The 16,612-nt window shown below is 34.0% G+C and overlaps 1 protein-coding gene across 1 annotated transcript in view; it reads left to right on the forward strand.

Moving 5' to 3' along the window:
- The window catches only part of Uba5 (Ubiquitin-like activating enzyme 5), a 135,068-nt gene extending 126,491 nt beyond the window's left edge, over positions 1-8,577 (forward strand). Inside the window, exons 11-12 of the mRNA XM_090408563.1 lie at positions 5,725-5,837; positions 6,134-8,577. Coding sequence (XP_090264689.1) covers positions 5,725-5,837; positions 6,134-6,208 — 188 coding nt within the window. The 3' untranslated portion in view covers positions 6,209-8,577. The remainder of the gene's footprint in view (positions 1-5,724; positions 5,838-6,133) is intronic.
- Positions 8,578-16,612: the final 8,035 nt, after the last annotated feature.

Here is a 16,612-nt window from a genome sequence, read left to right on the forward strand (position 1 = left end):
ATAAATATGATGCTACAGAATGAATTAGAAGACGATGATGACGATGAAGAACTCAAAGAAAATAAAAGTAAAACATGAAGAGGCAGTTGACAGTTTTAATATGTGTATAGAATGGGCTAAACAGAATGATACGCCATTCCACAAAATGTTATTGCTAATGCAGCTCTGAGAAGAAGCATTAGAAAAAAGTTTAGCTTCCAAGAAGCAAAAGAAAATCAATGACTTTTTGACAAAGAAATAAAAAAAATTTTTTTGCTTTATTTTGTGAAACGTTTTTTGTGTTGTGTACAAGAAAGAAAGTGATATTTTTTGAGCAAATTAAGTTATATACTGAACCATGCAATTTTATTAAATCAGAATCCCCAACAATACAGGTACATACAAACTAAATTTTTTACTAAAATAAACTTGTATACTGTATTATATTTTGAAGTTTTACATTACAGTACAGTAGCTTTTTTTTCTATCAGTTACTTTGTTTATTTACAAAATTAAATTGATGTACCATTAGAATCTGATTATTTTTGTCTTAAATGCTAGTTATTGTCTCTTGGGGGAAAATTTGCTAATCCGAACGAGCACGGTTTTTATTGGTTCAGATTAGCAAGATACCACTGTATTTAAATATCCATGCTGCTGTGGTTTATATGCCATTGTGATATGGATGTTTGTAAAAGTCTTTCGGTAGTAGACAGTTTTGGATGCCCAGATTTTGGTATTAGACCACCTCCCTGATTGTCTCTCATGAAAATCTGTGCGTTGATTTTAACGTGTGACCATTATGGAGCGTGGGTTTCATCTTTGGGGTCATTATTATTACAAGGGTATCTACTCTGAGTTGGATGACTCATTGCAGATACCCACGCTAATCTTTATACACACAATGCCTGTCATACCTCTCCTTAAACTCGTTCACTATCAGGTACTCACAACTAATTCTGACAATCTATTCCACTCACTCCTCTCCCAAAGAAAAAATGTAATCTGCACACTCTTACACAATGTCCAAGGGTGACCTCCAGTTCTCTTTCTCTCTCTCTCTCTCTCTCTCTCTATTCATTATGTATTGAAAAATTTCCTTTGCTTTGATCTTTAGAATCCCTTTAATAACCTCTTTAAATTTCTGTCATCATGACCCCACTTCTCAGCCTATCAACTAAACTTTGCAACCCACACACCTTCAACCTGTCCTCATAGGGAGTATTCTAGAGATCTATCACCAGCTTAGTCACTTCTCTGAATCCTCGCCACCACCACCACCACCATCTGATCTCCAAGAAACCCAGTTGATGAAACTCTGCACAGTAGTCAAGATGTGGCTAAATCATAGCCATATAAAATAGGATAATAACCTCCTTGTGTTTACTAGTTAGCATTTTTTCAACACATAGTAATCTTTTAAGCTATTTTGCCAACTTTTGCAGTATGCCTATCTGAGCTTCAACTCCCTGTCCACAGTTACTCCCAAACTCCATAGCCTCATCAATATCCTGCAGTCCAGTAAATAAGAGCTATAAGATGCTATATTTGTTGGACCTATCTCTAACAAGAACCAACTTTTCCTTTTAATTTACATGAAATGAATACCAAACATATAAAATCTGTTTGGAAAATTGGAGAAAATAGCAAACAGGTACCCACTGGATTTCTGTGTCCACGCAGTTAGCCTAGTGGCTTTGTGCTTCGCAACCATATGCCTGGGGAAGGAGTGTCCTGGGTTCGATTCCCATTGCCGACGTTAGGAGCTTAAGGATCTTCCTCAGCCATAGCCAAGTTAGCCGATCTTGGGCATGGACAGCAGGGTCCCCCCCCCCAGTTTATCTGGGATTTTTCATCAAACCAGTCCCATGAACACACACGGATCTACAGCCATAAATACTTAACCCCCCATGAGGGGGCTCAACTTGCCCCAATAGGGATGGGGGAGAAAAGGGAGGAAGCTCCATATGAATAAATAAACTGGATTTCTACTCAAGACATGGAGAAATCATTACAAAAACCATGTTGAAACAAAGATTCACATGGAAAGAGCACACAAGGAGTTAGAAAGTCTTACTGATATTATTGTTGATAATATCTTTACACTGATTCAGAATATAAGAGTGACTGGATTTGACAAAGAAAGTGATCCCTTAATATGTAGAAAAGTATGAAAAAGAATCACAATTTTTGCCATTTTCAGAAGCAAACTGCAGACTGAAATATTCAAATGTTATTGGAGAAAAAGTGAAGGAGCTTTGAAAACAGGGGCCAACACATTAGAAAATGATTGGCAAAATCTGAAGAAAACTAACTGGTTTAGCAGGAAGATGTGATGATGCCTGCAAGGATAACAGAGAAACCCTTAGATCTTCATGGTGAGCTCAAGAAGTTAAATGAAAGTCCTTAGCAAATAAGTCATTAGGTTCCCTGATAGAATATAGAGAAAAATGTAAGATAGCAAATTTGTGGGTAATAGTAGCTAAACAGAAGTTATGAGAAGAGTTTGTTAAGAATATAGAAGATAAAAACTGACAATATTGTGAATATATTGAAATAATTATTGTGAAAGATATTAAATGAAACAAGCAGTGGCAGAGCAGTAGTAGAAAATATTCAAGAGGAATGCAATCTAGAGTACGTATCAATACTCGAGTTAGAAAAGATATCAGAAATCTGAAGTGTTGAGGGCAGGTGAAGTAGATGATATTTGACTGGAAGTGCTCAAAATGGAGTTACCAAAGTTTCATAGTGGTTGCACTATGTAATTCAGAAGACCTGATGAGAAGGTCAAATTCCAGATGATTCGAGTATGGATGTCATGTACCAGTCTATAAAAAGAGAAAATATAACAATGTGAGAATTACAGAGGAATTTCTGTACTGGTGTTCCAACCTAGATTTGTGCAAGCATAATTCACTAAAGGTTAAGGAGGAAAAACAAGGTGGATTCAGGCTGAATAGGAGTTATGAGGAACAAATATTTGCTTTAATACAAATAACAGAGAAATCATGGATATATAACAAGTATTTAAGTTTTATAGATATGGAAAAGACAAAGTCCCAATTGAAGGAGGTTCATAAAATCAGCTATAACACAAGATGTTATTCATACATATATATCACATTATGAAAGAAAGTGGCATTAAACCTAATATCAGAATTGGAGTAATTCAGTTCTACTTTTGACTTTATGCAGATACTCTTAAATTAATGCAGTTCAGAGTCATCATGAACTCTTTAACTATTTTATTTAAATATTGTATGAAAATCAGCAATTAAAAGACAAAATGATGGGGAAATAGGTAGAAATGTGGGAAAATATCAACTGCATTTTCAGTAGAGGACTCATAGGAAAGCAAAATATTTCATCTATTTAGGCATTTTTAATGAACTTGACAAATTAAATTTGAAAATAGATAACGGAATAAGCAAAGCTGCTGTGGTGAACAGGGAATTCTTTATTGAATAAATTTATATAGAATAAAAGAATACAACACTTTATTTATATACACACACAAGGTTGCAAAACCTATAGCACATCCATGCTGTATAAGTAAGAAGAATGTTAGAGGCTTAATGGAATGGAATAGCACTGAGAAAGGATTAAAAATATTTAATTCTTCAATATTTCGTCTAAGTCACCGAGACATCGTTAGGGAGTACAATATGAGACTTGACACACACACAAAAGCAACACAAAACTAATGTGGACGAAAATTAGAGTTCTAACTAGGCGGGGCACCTGTTGGCAGCCTAGGATGTAAAGTGGGATCTCAAAGTATTAGTGTTTCCCATATTTTCAGTTTTATGCAACCACATTTATTGAAATTATGCTTATTTTTAAGAGCAGCAGATTTTAAAAACAGTCTCTCTTCTAAATTTACTGTGATGGAGCATGATGGTCTTTTTCCGGTTGATTCTGTGAGCTCTGTCCAAAGCATAGTCTTGACTACACATTTTTTTATGTTCTTCCATGCAGATGGTAGCTGATCTTCTGCCTATCCTCCTTTACTGCCTCCTCTCTCCTTTCCAAGAACAAGGAACTTTGTATACACCTGGAAAGGAGAGAGGAGGCAGTTTGTCTTTAGTGTTCCCTATATTTTGGCAAGTTTAATGCAACCATATTTATTTAAATTAGGCTAATTTCTGAGAGCAGCTGCAGATTCCACAAATAGTCTCTCTCCTAAATTTACTGTGATGGAGTATGGTCTTTTTACAGTTGATTCTACACATATCCACATTCTGGCCACTGAATTAGAAACCTTTATGCAGATGTACATAAATGTCACTTATGCATCATATGTGCAAAGTACTTAGTTATGTCATCACTGTGTTCTAGGCAGCTATTTAAGAATGCCGCTGGTCAGTAATCATCAATGGTGTTGATCACATTTGATGATTACTGACCATCAATTGTGATCAAATTGTTGAAAACAAAGGATTTTTTGGAGTTTGATAAAGGGCTTATTGTGGGTACCTGTCTGGCTGGAGCCATGATTTTGAAAACAACAGGGCTGACTGGTTTCTCAAAAGGCGAGATATATCTCTTGTGTTTAATCAGTGGGAAAATAATCCACATTGCTTGTCTAAGAGGTGTAACTGTGATCCTAAGATGGTATCAGGAATGAGATCAATGTCATCTGAGAAGGCTTGTACAGACAAACAGAACTTTCTGCAGGCAGCAATTGACCAAAGCATTTAATGAAGGCTGTTCCCAACTCATATCTCACTTAACTATGCTGTGTGTGGGGGGAGGGGGTTGAAGAGGATTGGTATTGACAGTTGCATGCCTATGCTGAAACCATTGATTTCTGCAAAATGTCTAATTCAGTGGCTGTATTGTGGTCTGCAAGGCCCTATTGACCATAGGCATGACTGCAGATGTATTTTTTATGTTCTTCCATGAGGATGTTGGTTGATATACCTGTTTGTCCATAGTAGATCAACTTGCAGGAACAGGAATCTTTATATACTTCTAGCAGAGAGAGAGAGAGGAGGGAACTGATCTTTAGTAGAACGTATAAGGATGGCAAGCTTTCGGTGTGACTTGAAAGCCATGCAGATATTGTATTTTTTAAGACTTTGGCTATTTTTTTGAAGTGCCTCAGGCATATGGAATAATGATGGCATTACTGACATCTTTCTGAAGGTCACGGATTAGGGGAGGATTAATTATTTTTTTGGTTACAGCTCCAACAGTATCATTATATGAGGTGTGGTGTATATGATTAAGTTCTGCTGTAAGAGAGGGCTCATTGGAACAAAGGTTATAGGCTCTGTTGGTTAATGTTTTAATGATACATATTGTTGAGGGGGAGGGGATTGTGAATGTATTTGTGTGGGCTTTCTTTATGTTACCAAGATGTCGAAGAAGGCTAAAGTATTATTAGTTTCTTTTTTCAATGGTAAACTGGATTCTAGGGTGGAGACTATCGAAGTGAGAGAGAGGAAAGCATCTAATGTATATGGGCCATGAAGTCAAATGGAGAACACATCATTCATATGATGTTATATGTCTGGTTATATTTCCAAATAAATCAAAAATCTATTTATTAAAGTATTAATTTATTTATTTATTAAATTAATTGTGAAATTAAAAAAAAAACTTGTCAGTATAATAAAACACATCTACCCAGCAATGCTCAGCAAAACACTAATTGTAATCAAGATTTTCTGCTACTTATAACTATTTGGTTTTATTAAAAAAATTTTATTCTACATAAATTATTTGGTTAAATTTTAGGAATTAGTGTTGTATCTGAAACAAGTGAAGAAGAATTAAATGCTGAAGAAGAAATAATCCCAGGACTTGTACAAGGGGTCAGATTAGCATACACAAAACCTACAGCAAGACAAGTAAGTATATGGATTAGCAGATCATTATTCTTTGCTTTTTTTTTTTAATAGAGATATTTTGATTTTCAAAATTAGTAAGAATTTTTTTAAATATCAGTAGTATGTTGCAGGTTTGAATTTTGCTATTTTAAAGAATGTCTAATCCAGGCTATATAATATGGCCTTGCTAAACAAGTGTTTAGTTAGGTCATTATATACTTGCCATATAATGTATAAGCTTATTATATATATATAAGCGCAAAGATTGTAATCACCTAAAATCTGTTTCTATTATATTTGTATACTTTCTTTTTCAGTTAAAAGAAGAAGAAACAGTTGAAGAAACTAGTCAGACTCTAGAAGAATTAATGGCTCAGATGAAGGCTTTGTAAATTATTATAGAAAATGTAACTCGGTGACTCGGATTTCTTTTTTATATGTCGATTTTATGAAGTTTAGTTTTGTGGTTAATGTTTTCTTTATGAAAAAGTTTATTTTTATACTAAGTATATGGAAGGATAATGAGTGCAAAATATTTTTCATTAAATGTATATATAGTTTTTAATTTCTGAAGCTGGAATTATATTAATGTGATGGTATATTTTTTATGACACTCCCACCCATTAAAAGTCGTAAATCCACAACAAGCAAACTGCAGAGCAGAAATGTTATCCATTCAGCCTACCAGGCCAACCATTTTTAAATTATAATATTAGGAAAATATAAAACATAGAATTAATGAATATTATTGTTTTTTTCTTAGTGGCTGCATATGCAGGATAAAAGGCAAGGTTTCTTAATTTATGGTTATTCAAAGAAAGAGAGCCAAAATTCTCTTTTTAAAAATTGTCAGTGAGTAGTTGATGAAGCCTGTCCTAATAATTTAAATAGCAATAGGTAATCAGTTTTCTTTCACCTCCATATGCATTATTTTTAATAATTTAATATATCTATTTTTAAACATATCTGTTCAGTACCGTCGACAGGGTGTAGCATAGAGGCAGCCTGCCTCATGGCACGGCTCGATAAGTGCGCTCGTTCAGCCATATTGCGGTAGACGCCGTCGCTACGCTACCAATTCCTGTTAGTGTAGCAAGTGCAGAAATAAGTTTTTCCTAGCTTAAACTGATTAAAAATTATTTGCAAACAGCAATGACCCAAGAAAGATTGGTTGGTTTAGCAACTATATCGATAGAAGCAGACATAGCTTATAATTTAAATTTAGAATTGCTTATAAACAGTTTTATTATGCGATATCCCCATAGTGCAAACATTTAATTAATATTATTATTAATATTATTATTTTGTCTTATAATCCATCAGAGGTGATATTTAATTGTTTGCCTCAGAGCACGATCTAATCTGGTGACGGCCCTGTATCTGTTGCATAACTATGAAATACCTATTAAATAATTAATATTGTAAGTTCTTATAGTCTACTATATAATGAATGCAAAAAAAAAGGTGAGAAATATTTCCTGGTAAGACTTCAGATATAATATAGATAGTTGTAGAATGGAGGATGGCTACAAATATTTCTGCCTAAGAGAAGGCAAATATTTGAAGACTGAGTGGGTAGCTCAACTTTCACTGATAGCCAATCAGAGATAGTTGTCCCAAAACTATCACAATTTTTCAGAATTTTAAGTGGCATCCAGTGAAGGGACTGGCAAACAAGTGCTGCCATCTCGTGGTCTCTAACATGATATCATCTGAAATAGTGTGGGTTCTATGGTCGATTTCCTTGAATTTATTGGATCAAAAATCGAGTTTCCAGAAGAAGAAAAACCCGCTTGCCCATGCTAGATATTGATTAACTCAGGAACCGGTTGAAGAAAGTCTTAAAGTTTCCTAGTCAGTGACTAGAATCAAACTTAAGTCTTACTTTTGGTGGCCTAGCACTGAGTAAGCAAATGCCACTTCCATTGAACTACACAGGCAAATATTTTGTATCTTTTATTTCTGCAACTTAAATCTTATTCTTAAGTCTTAAGAATCAAATCTTAAATCTCAACTTATTGCATTTTCATGTAATGAAAAATAATTGAAAATGCACAGTCTTTGCATTTGATACTTTCAAATTAAAAACTATGAAAGCAATGTTTAATCAGTTGTATTAACTAAATCATTGAAAGCAATATTGTCTATGAGAGCTTCTAATTACTAACTAGTTACTGTTCATCAGGTTGAGGCTTTAAGGAAATGACAAAAAATGAATGGAAAAATCATTCATTACTAAACAATCTTCAACTGGTGTGAGACCACTGCTTTACTTTTTGGAGACCTGAAGTAAATGTTTGGTCTCCAGAGTATTGGTTCCAGATTATCTAATCATTAGCCTTGCCAGTGTTAAATGGGCTATAGGTTTTTCAGCCTCTCATGGTTGCAATTGACATTAAAAATAAATAAATAAAAATTAAGCATTTCCTAATAAGCAGTATGCTGTGACAATATGAAGTCATGTATTTCATAATGCAGATGAATTTTAATATAATTTATAAATAAGTACATTCCAACCATTATCATGTAAAAATTGCAAATATTTTGTTGGTATGAAATAACACACCCATTCATTTGCACTGCTTTTTGTGTATTTATACTTACTTAATGTTATTTATCAGTGTTCTGAGAGTTCCTTGTTTAACCAATAAAATATATCCTATGAAAAACAGGAGCAAAATTTGCTAAATATTTGTAAAGATTTTTATTTGTGTTATTTATGAATAGATAGATTCTGTATTAAACATTGATTTTAATTATCTTTCTTGTTTTGTATTAATCTCAAAATTTGGATTGTTCAAATAAAGCTATTTCCAGATATGAGGCCAGGGACTTTACAGAATGCTCTGTGGTCTATGGAATGCTCCCTATGATAATAGATTGATGATCTGCAGGACTTTAAAGATTTGCTAATACGCAAAAAAGAGGAGCTAGGATTGACACAGAAGACGTTTTTCAGTACACAGCAGGAAGGGAAAGAACGAGGAATCTTCAGTGGTTATAATATAATGGCTAGTATGTGAAAGGGGAGAAAATGGAAGCAGTTAACAATATTGTGCTCCTAGGATCCCAAATTGATAACGATGGTTATTGTACTGAAGAAGTTAGAAGATTATTACTCAGAAAGAAAGCAATGACAAATTTAAGCAAGATCTTTAAAGATACATTAGCCTCGCAACAAAAATCAGAATCGTGAAAGCAATGGTATTCCCTGTGGTACTGTATGGATGTGAAAGTTGGACCCTGAGAAAGAGTGAAAGAAGGAAAATAGATGCATTTGATATATGGGTTTGGAGACACTTATTAAGAATACTATGGACTACAAAGCAAACCAATAAATCAGTGATAGACAAAATAAAGCCAGATTGCTCCCTTGAAGCTATGATCAAGCAAAAATTGTCATATTTCGGACATATGCGAGCAAATGACAGTTTAGAGAAGATGATGATGCTTGCTAAAGTTGATGGAAGTAGGAGAAGAGGAAGACCAAGAATTAGATGGGTGGATGGATGGAGTTAAAGAAGCAACTGGAATGCACTTAGAAATTCTGAAAGATATGGCCAGGGACAGATCTGAATGGAGAATGCATGTTCATATAATCATCAGGAGTCGAAAACGACTCGATGGAACATAACAAAAATGTGAATAATGAATCCATGATGAGTCTTCTGGTTCCATGGAGATTACCTGTCTTTTTGAGAAATTCAATATTTTCATAACCCTTAAGTGAGCAGAATGAGCTACTGGGACAGAAGTGAAAAAAAAAATGCCATTCTACATCAAAACACTTTTCAGATTTCTTTTAGATGATGCAAAAAAAAAAAAAAACTGCCATTTGCTCAGATCAGATGAGATCTGTGCAAAATCCTTTGATAGATATTGAATCTATCAAGAGAGATTATCTTGTGTGAACTCTGGTTTTCTCAGATTTAGATTGGTAAGTCATTTTCATTACTTATATTGACAATACATTCTGAATCAGGTGAAATAATTATATTTAACAATTCTAGTGGCAGGTAAGTATGCCCATGTAACATAAGACTCGTGGCAGATGAAAAATTTGGATAGCAGATATCTTTCTATACCTAGTATTTGGATAGCAGATATCTTCTTGTATAAGTGTTAGGTAAAAACAGCAGTTAGTTCTTGGATGAGATTTTCCTCTTTGAGTTTTTCCTCAGTTGTTCAACATGTGTAAAGAACATTGAGTGCCTACAGTGTATTTCATTTTCCAAGTTCAATTTGAAATTTTGCATAATACATATTTGTGACTAATTCTCTAATATTTTCCCACCTATTTTTTCATTGGGAAACTGTAAGAAAATGTCTGTAGATGATTTACACATGCTCTTGATATTACTTAATATTAAACATACAACACTGAACTCATTGTGATTAAACAGAAAACAGTACTCACCAACACATCCTAGATATGTTACCATCACATATGTAACCATGACATTTATTTTTTTTTTATATTATGACCTTTTTCTTGACTACTAGTATTAATAAATTAAAGACTTAATTCTGTATGTTAGTCAAGTAAATATTAGTTTAATTTCCAACGTTTCACTGACTGATATCTGTCAGCATTTTCAAAGGAATACACTGGTAAGCAATAGAAAGTAACAAAAACTAGGAAACTAACCAACAATTCTAAAATAATATGCGTATCGCAAGCGCAACGTTTTATTTGTTGAGATATTTAATGTAATTTTCATGAAAGTTCATTTCTTTTTGGTTAAATGATCTGATTAGAGTTTTCCATATATCTGGTAAGATTAGGCCTTGATTCTTATTTAAGTTACCTGTTGAACGGGCAACTGTAGCAGCTTCTTTAAATGTTCTGGAATGGTAGTTGTCTTCTATGTAGGGCATATGACTCATACCCCATTCAATATTATGGTTGGTAGAGGCAAAGTGTGAAGAAAGGCCTGATATATCCTGTCTGTTAATAGTCTATGTGTTCTTTCTTTCTTCTATCAAAACTTCTAGATCTGTCCGATGTAATTAATGCCGCAAGAACAAGGTATGCCATAAACTCCAGAGTATTTGTAGAAAGGATGGCTATCTTTCAGTGATCTTATAAACTTTTGAATGGGCTCAATAGGTTTGAAGGTTACTCTAATATTATATGGTTTTAGAAGAAGAGCTAATTTTCTGGATATGGCACTAACAAATGGAATTGTTATAGAGCTGATGTATTGGATTTCATCTCGTTGTCTTTGCGGTATGTCACTAAAGAGAATCTTGTTGATGATTCTTGTAGGGTAGCCATTTAGGGATAGATCTTTGGATATTTTCATTAATTCTTGTAGGTCGCCAGGGTCTGTGGTACACTGTATAGCTCTTTTTTTTTTTGAGCATATGGATAATGCTGAGTTTCTGGGATATGTGGTGAGACGAGTCGAAATGGAGGTAGTGTCCAGTGTTAGTAGGTTTTCTATATATTGACAGGTTGATGCTATTGTCAGTTTGTTTCTTAATAAGGACGTCTAGGAAAGGAAGTTTATAATCTTTTTCTAGTTCCAATGTGAACTTGATGGTGTTGTGGAAGCAATTAATTTCGTTTAGATAATCTATTAATTTTTCTTTTTTGTGATTCCAAATGATGAAGTCGTCGTCAACATACTTAAATTATGTGGTTGGTTTCACAAAAGAAGAATTAATAGGTTATCTAAACAAAATTAATTGCTTCCACAACACTATCAAGTTCACATTGGAACTAGAAAAAGATTATAAACTTCCTTTCCTAGACGTCCTTATTAAGAAACAAACTTACAATAGCATCAACCTGTGAGTATATAGAAAACCTACTATAGAAAACACTGGACACTACCTCCATTTCGACCCGTCTCACCACATATCCCAGAAACTCATCATTATCCATATGATCAAAAAAAAAAAGAGCTATACAGTGTACCACAGACCCTGGCAACCTACAAGAAGAATTAATGAAAATATCCAAAGATCTATCCCTAAATGGCTACCCTACAAGAATCATCAACAAGATTTTCTTTAGTGGCATATCGCAAAGACAACGAGATGAAACCCAATACATCAGCTCTATAACAATTCCATTTGTTAGTGCCATATCCAGAAAATTAGCTCTTCTTCTAAAATCATATAATATTAGAGTAACCTTCAAACCTATTGAGCCCATTCAAAAGTTTATAAGATCACTGAAAGATAGCCATCCTTTCTACAAATACTCTGGAGTTTATAGTATACCTTGTTCTTGCGGCATTAATTACATCGGACAGACATCTAGAAGTTTTGATAGAAGAAAGAAAGAACACATAGACTATTAACAGACAGGATATATCAAGCCTTTCTTCACACATTGCCTCTACCAACCATAATATTGAATGGGGTATGAGTCATATGCCCTACATAGAAGACAACTACCATTCCAGAACATTTAAAGATGCTGCTACAGTTGCCCGTTCAACAGGTAACTTAAATAAGAATCGAGGCCTAATCTTACCAGATATATGGAAAACTCTAATCAGATCATTTAACCAAAAAGAAATGAACTTTCATGAAAATTACATTAAATATCTCAACAAATAAAATGTTGTGCTTTCAACACGCGTATTATATCATTGTATCATGCACAGCGATAACTTTATATAATTTTTAGAATTGTCGGTTAGTTTCCTAGTTTTTGTTACTTCCTATTGCTTACCAGTGTATTCCTTTGAAAATGCTGACAGATATCGGTCAGTGAAACGTTGGATATTAAACTAATATTTACTTGACTAACATACAAAATTAAGTCTTTAATTTATTCATGACATTTATTGTTTTTGTTTTGTTAAGTTTAGAATATTCTATTGCAAACATGCTAGATCTTTAGCACAGATATATTAAAGTATTTAATATGCTCATCTCAGCCTCTTTTTTTTTGCTGAAATGTTTCATCACTCTTCTAAGGCACTTATGACTGAATCAATTCACCTAGACCTTGGTCTTCCTCGTGGTCTTTTTTCCTGCCATCTTGACATCAAACACCAGTTTTGCTAACTTTTCCTCTTCTATTCTGTTTAAGTGATCAATACCATCTTAGATTAGCCTTGTTCACCTATTCTTGAATGCTAACAATATCAGGTTCCTTGTGATCTTAATTTTTAATATGATTCTGCCACTGATACCATTTGTTCACTCCCCTGATCTTTCTCAGCACTCATGTCTGTGGTCTGTCATCTTTGATCAAAATGCTTTATTTTTAATCCATAACTTAAAAATGGTTTAAATGCTATCTTGTATACTGCTAGTTTAGTGTTTTGGGTAATCTTATTCCATATTAATTTATGTAGCTGACTCTCCACCATACCAGCTTTACTTATTCTGTTGTCTATTAACAGTTTTAATTTTGCTTTCTTCACTAAACCTTGCCCATAAATAGCTGAAATATTTCACATGTTTCATAGGTTCTCAATTGAGAATGCAGTTAGTTTTCTACCTTCCTGCCTATTTTCATAGATTTGGTCTTTTTATTGTATCATTCCAAATTTGTTACAGCTGTTATTCAGTTTAGTTAGAGGGACTTGCACTAGACTTGTTTGAGTACATGATCCATCTGCATAAATCAAAGAGCTAAGTTTAATATCTCCAATTTTAATATCACATTTAATGCCACTCATTTTCATAATGTGATCCTTGTAGAGATGAATGAGAATGGAGATAGTGGGCAACCTTGTCTTGTACCTGATTTTATATCAAACCATTTTCCTGTATTTCCTTCGATTCTAACTGCTGACTTGCATTTTAAATATAGACTATGCATTGTTCTGTATAATGTTCTATTTACCCCCATATAATTGTAAAAATGTTTTGAAAAGTTTTTCTCTGTGTGCCTTGTCATATGCCTTTTTCAGATCTACAAAACTTACCTATTCTTATTATGTTCCCATAATTTCTCAACTATATGTCATAGAGTGAAAAGCTGATCTTGGATCTTCAACTGCAAGAACTCAGTTTGCTATTCCCCAAGTTTCTCTTCCACAATTTTTCTCTTTGTTTGAATAATGACATACCATGAGTTGGCATCATGAAAAGAATTATAAAAACAGAGAAAACTCGTGAAAACTTTATTAACCCTTCAGAGGTCACGTGAAAATTTTTGGCATCAAGGATCGCACTTGGACTGTCATTCCGCACATATTTTTAACAAAATTGAAGGTGTTTTGAATAATAAGCATTGTAGAAAAAAGATTATTTATTCAAATTACAACATATTTGTAAGAGAAAACAAAATAAAAAAAAAACAATTCTATGTCTTAGAAATAGAACTGCATATGCTACATGTGCAATAAATGTGAAGAACTGGATTATTAACATTACTTAAGTTCTACACATTCATTGCACATGATTGTAGCATGTTCAAGACATAAATTTGTAACATCTCTTCCAATAATATTTAGATGCACGGTTTTTTTTTTTCTATCACAATAATAGTATCCTCCTTTTTCTGGATGTACAACTGCAGTTTCGTTCTCAATTCTGTTCTCGAGTGATCCACAAATTTCTGAGAGTCTTGGTTTTATATTTCTTGGCAAACTTTGAATTGATACCCTTTCTTGCAAATGTGCTTGTGGTAGAGAGAATCCAAGATCTTGCAGAAATTTACATCACAATATTTTTTTTGTCAATGTTATTCGCATGGTAAATAACTTGAGAATTAATTTCAGCAATGTTGATGCAAGGGTAAAAAACTACCATAAGCCATCTTGTTGATCTAGCACAATTGTATGTTGAACACAATTGATCAACAACATCTACTCCTCCTTTTGTATGGTTATAGGTAGTCAGAATTTCAGGTTTGTATAAAGCTCCACTCTTTGTATCAATGCCACATCGTCATGCAAACTTGATACTAACAAAACATTTCTTTTTTTGGGGACAGTATGATGCAAGTGTGCATTTATCTTTGAAAGCAAACATACTCGATTTTATAGGACGATTTGCTTGCAATAATTCAGGAGGTAGTTCTCTTTTATTTTTTCGGACTGTTCCTATTGATTGGTTCTAGTCTCTCAACAACGTCACTTCGCGAACTGCTCATGAAGTACAGCCCTTCCGGTTGTCGTCCAACATATACCCCAAGATTAGCCGTATAGTACATTCTAGCATCACATGATGCAAAAATTTTAATACCGTATTTATTCGGTTTACTTGGTATGTATTGGCGAAATGAAGATTTTCCTCGAAAACCTTCCAACTTTTCATCAATTGTAGCGAATGCACCTAGATTGTATTCATTTTTGTACTTTGTAACAAATAGATCAAAAACTTCACGAATAGCTGGCAGTTTGTCTAGCTTTTTTCTTTCTTCGTGTGTACTCTTATCATCAAATCTCAAACACCTCAAAAGGAATTTGAATCATCTCGCCGACATTGTTAGTCGAAATATTTCAATGCCTTTACCATTACTTCCAAAAAGATCTGAATTCAAACGGTTTGCTTTATATGTACCAGCAATATACAGAAGTCCAACTAAAGCCTGTATTTCATTCAGAGTTGTAAACTTGGCGTCTCGTTCGCGAGTGTAATTACTAGTTAAACTTTCAATATACTTGTTCATGTTTTCCAACATAATCGATAAAATAGAATCGCCTATAAAATAATTCCAAATATAAAAGATTTGTGACTGCAAATTTTGAGTGTCGTTTTTAGGGCCAGATGATTCTTTGATTATATTGTATCTCTCAGTCCTAATACATTTGTTAGTTCGTGGTACTGCTCTCCATAAAGTTCCATCTTTTCTCTGATAGAATCTATCCTCCAAACTCTCCGGGTTATCTTCAGCTACTTCTAATGACACCTTGTCGGCTTCTTGCTCGGTTTCGCTGCCACTCATTTCTTCCACATTGTCTGAAACATCTTCATTGTCATTAGCGAAGCATTCATTCATCAGCTTCTGTAATCATTCTTGCTCCTCACAGTCACCCATTTTATTTTACCTAAAGAGAATATAATTTACCATATTGCAATTATATATAAACATATATAAAATATGTATATAAAAAATATATTTCCTGTGTAAATATATAAGCCTGTATGTAAAAATATAAATAATTTACAAGTACTTACCAATTTTAAAAATTTTGTTGACTGCTTATTCTTATAACACTAAGGGTCGCGTGGGATCTGTGACTGCGCAATGTCTCAGTGGGAACAGTTGTTATCGCATCAACGTAATATACACTAATATAAGGCCTGCCTATTTCGGATCATTGAATTCCGCAATCAGTTTGCATGAACTGCTGTATTTCGCTTAAGTCAAAGACACTTTTAAGAACCTTCCCTCTACTCAACCAACGCACATCACTATAATAAACCACATCGCTGTGTTCCGCTTCACGCTCGTGTGAAGCAGAATCTGTGGACCATTTTGCTTGGTCAAAAACTCTTGTAATTGACGATGATTCAATCCTCTTGCACTAATAATGTTCATGACAGTCGCAATAACTTTCTCAAATCCAATAGTTTTCACTCAAAAATCGGGTAATGGACGAAATCTTTTCTTTCTAGTTCCGGTTTTTTCTGTAGTAGCGCAACAAACCCTTCATTCTTTCCCACCATAGCAGGGGCACAATCAGTTGCAAAAACCCTCGAGGTTAAGCTGAGGTCGAAATACTGGAGCGTTTTCTTGGCGGCTTCAAGAATATTAGTACCTTTTGTCATTCCCTTCATAGGTACGGGCATTAGCAGTTCTGTCACAATGAATTGATCAATGTTATGGACAAAGATAGCCAGTTGTGCTATATCCTTCACATCTGTGCTCTAATCTA

The sequence above is a fragment of the Typopeltis vanoorti genome, chromosome 2 (genome assembly GCF_054136105.1).
Source record: "Typopeltis vanoorti isolate ZY-2024b chromosome 2, IOZ_Tvanoo_1.0, whole genome shotgun sequence".
In the NCBI taxonomy this organism is placed as follows: Eukaryota; Metazoa; Arthropoda; class Arachnida; order Uropygi; family Thelyphonidae; genus Typopeltis; species Typopeltis vanoorti.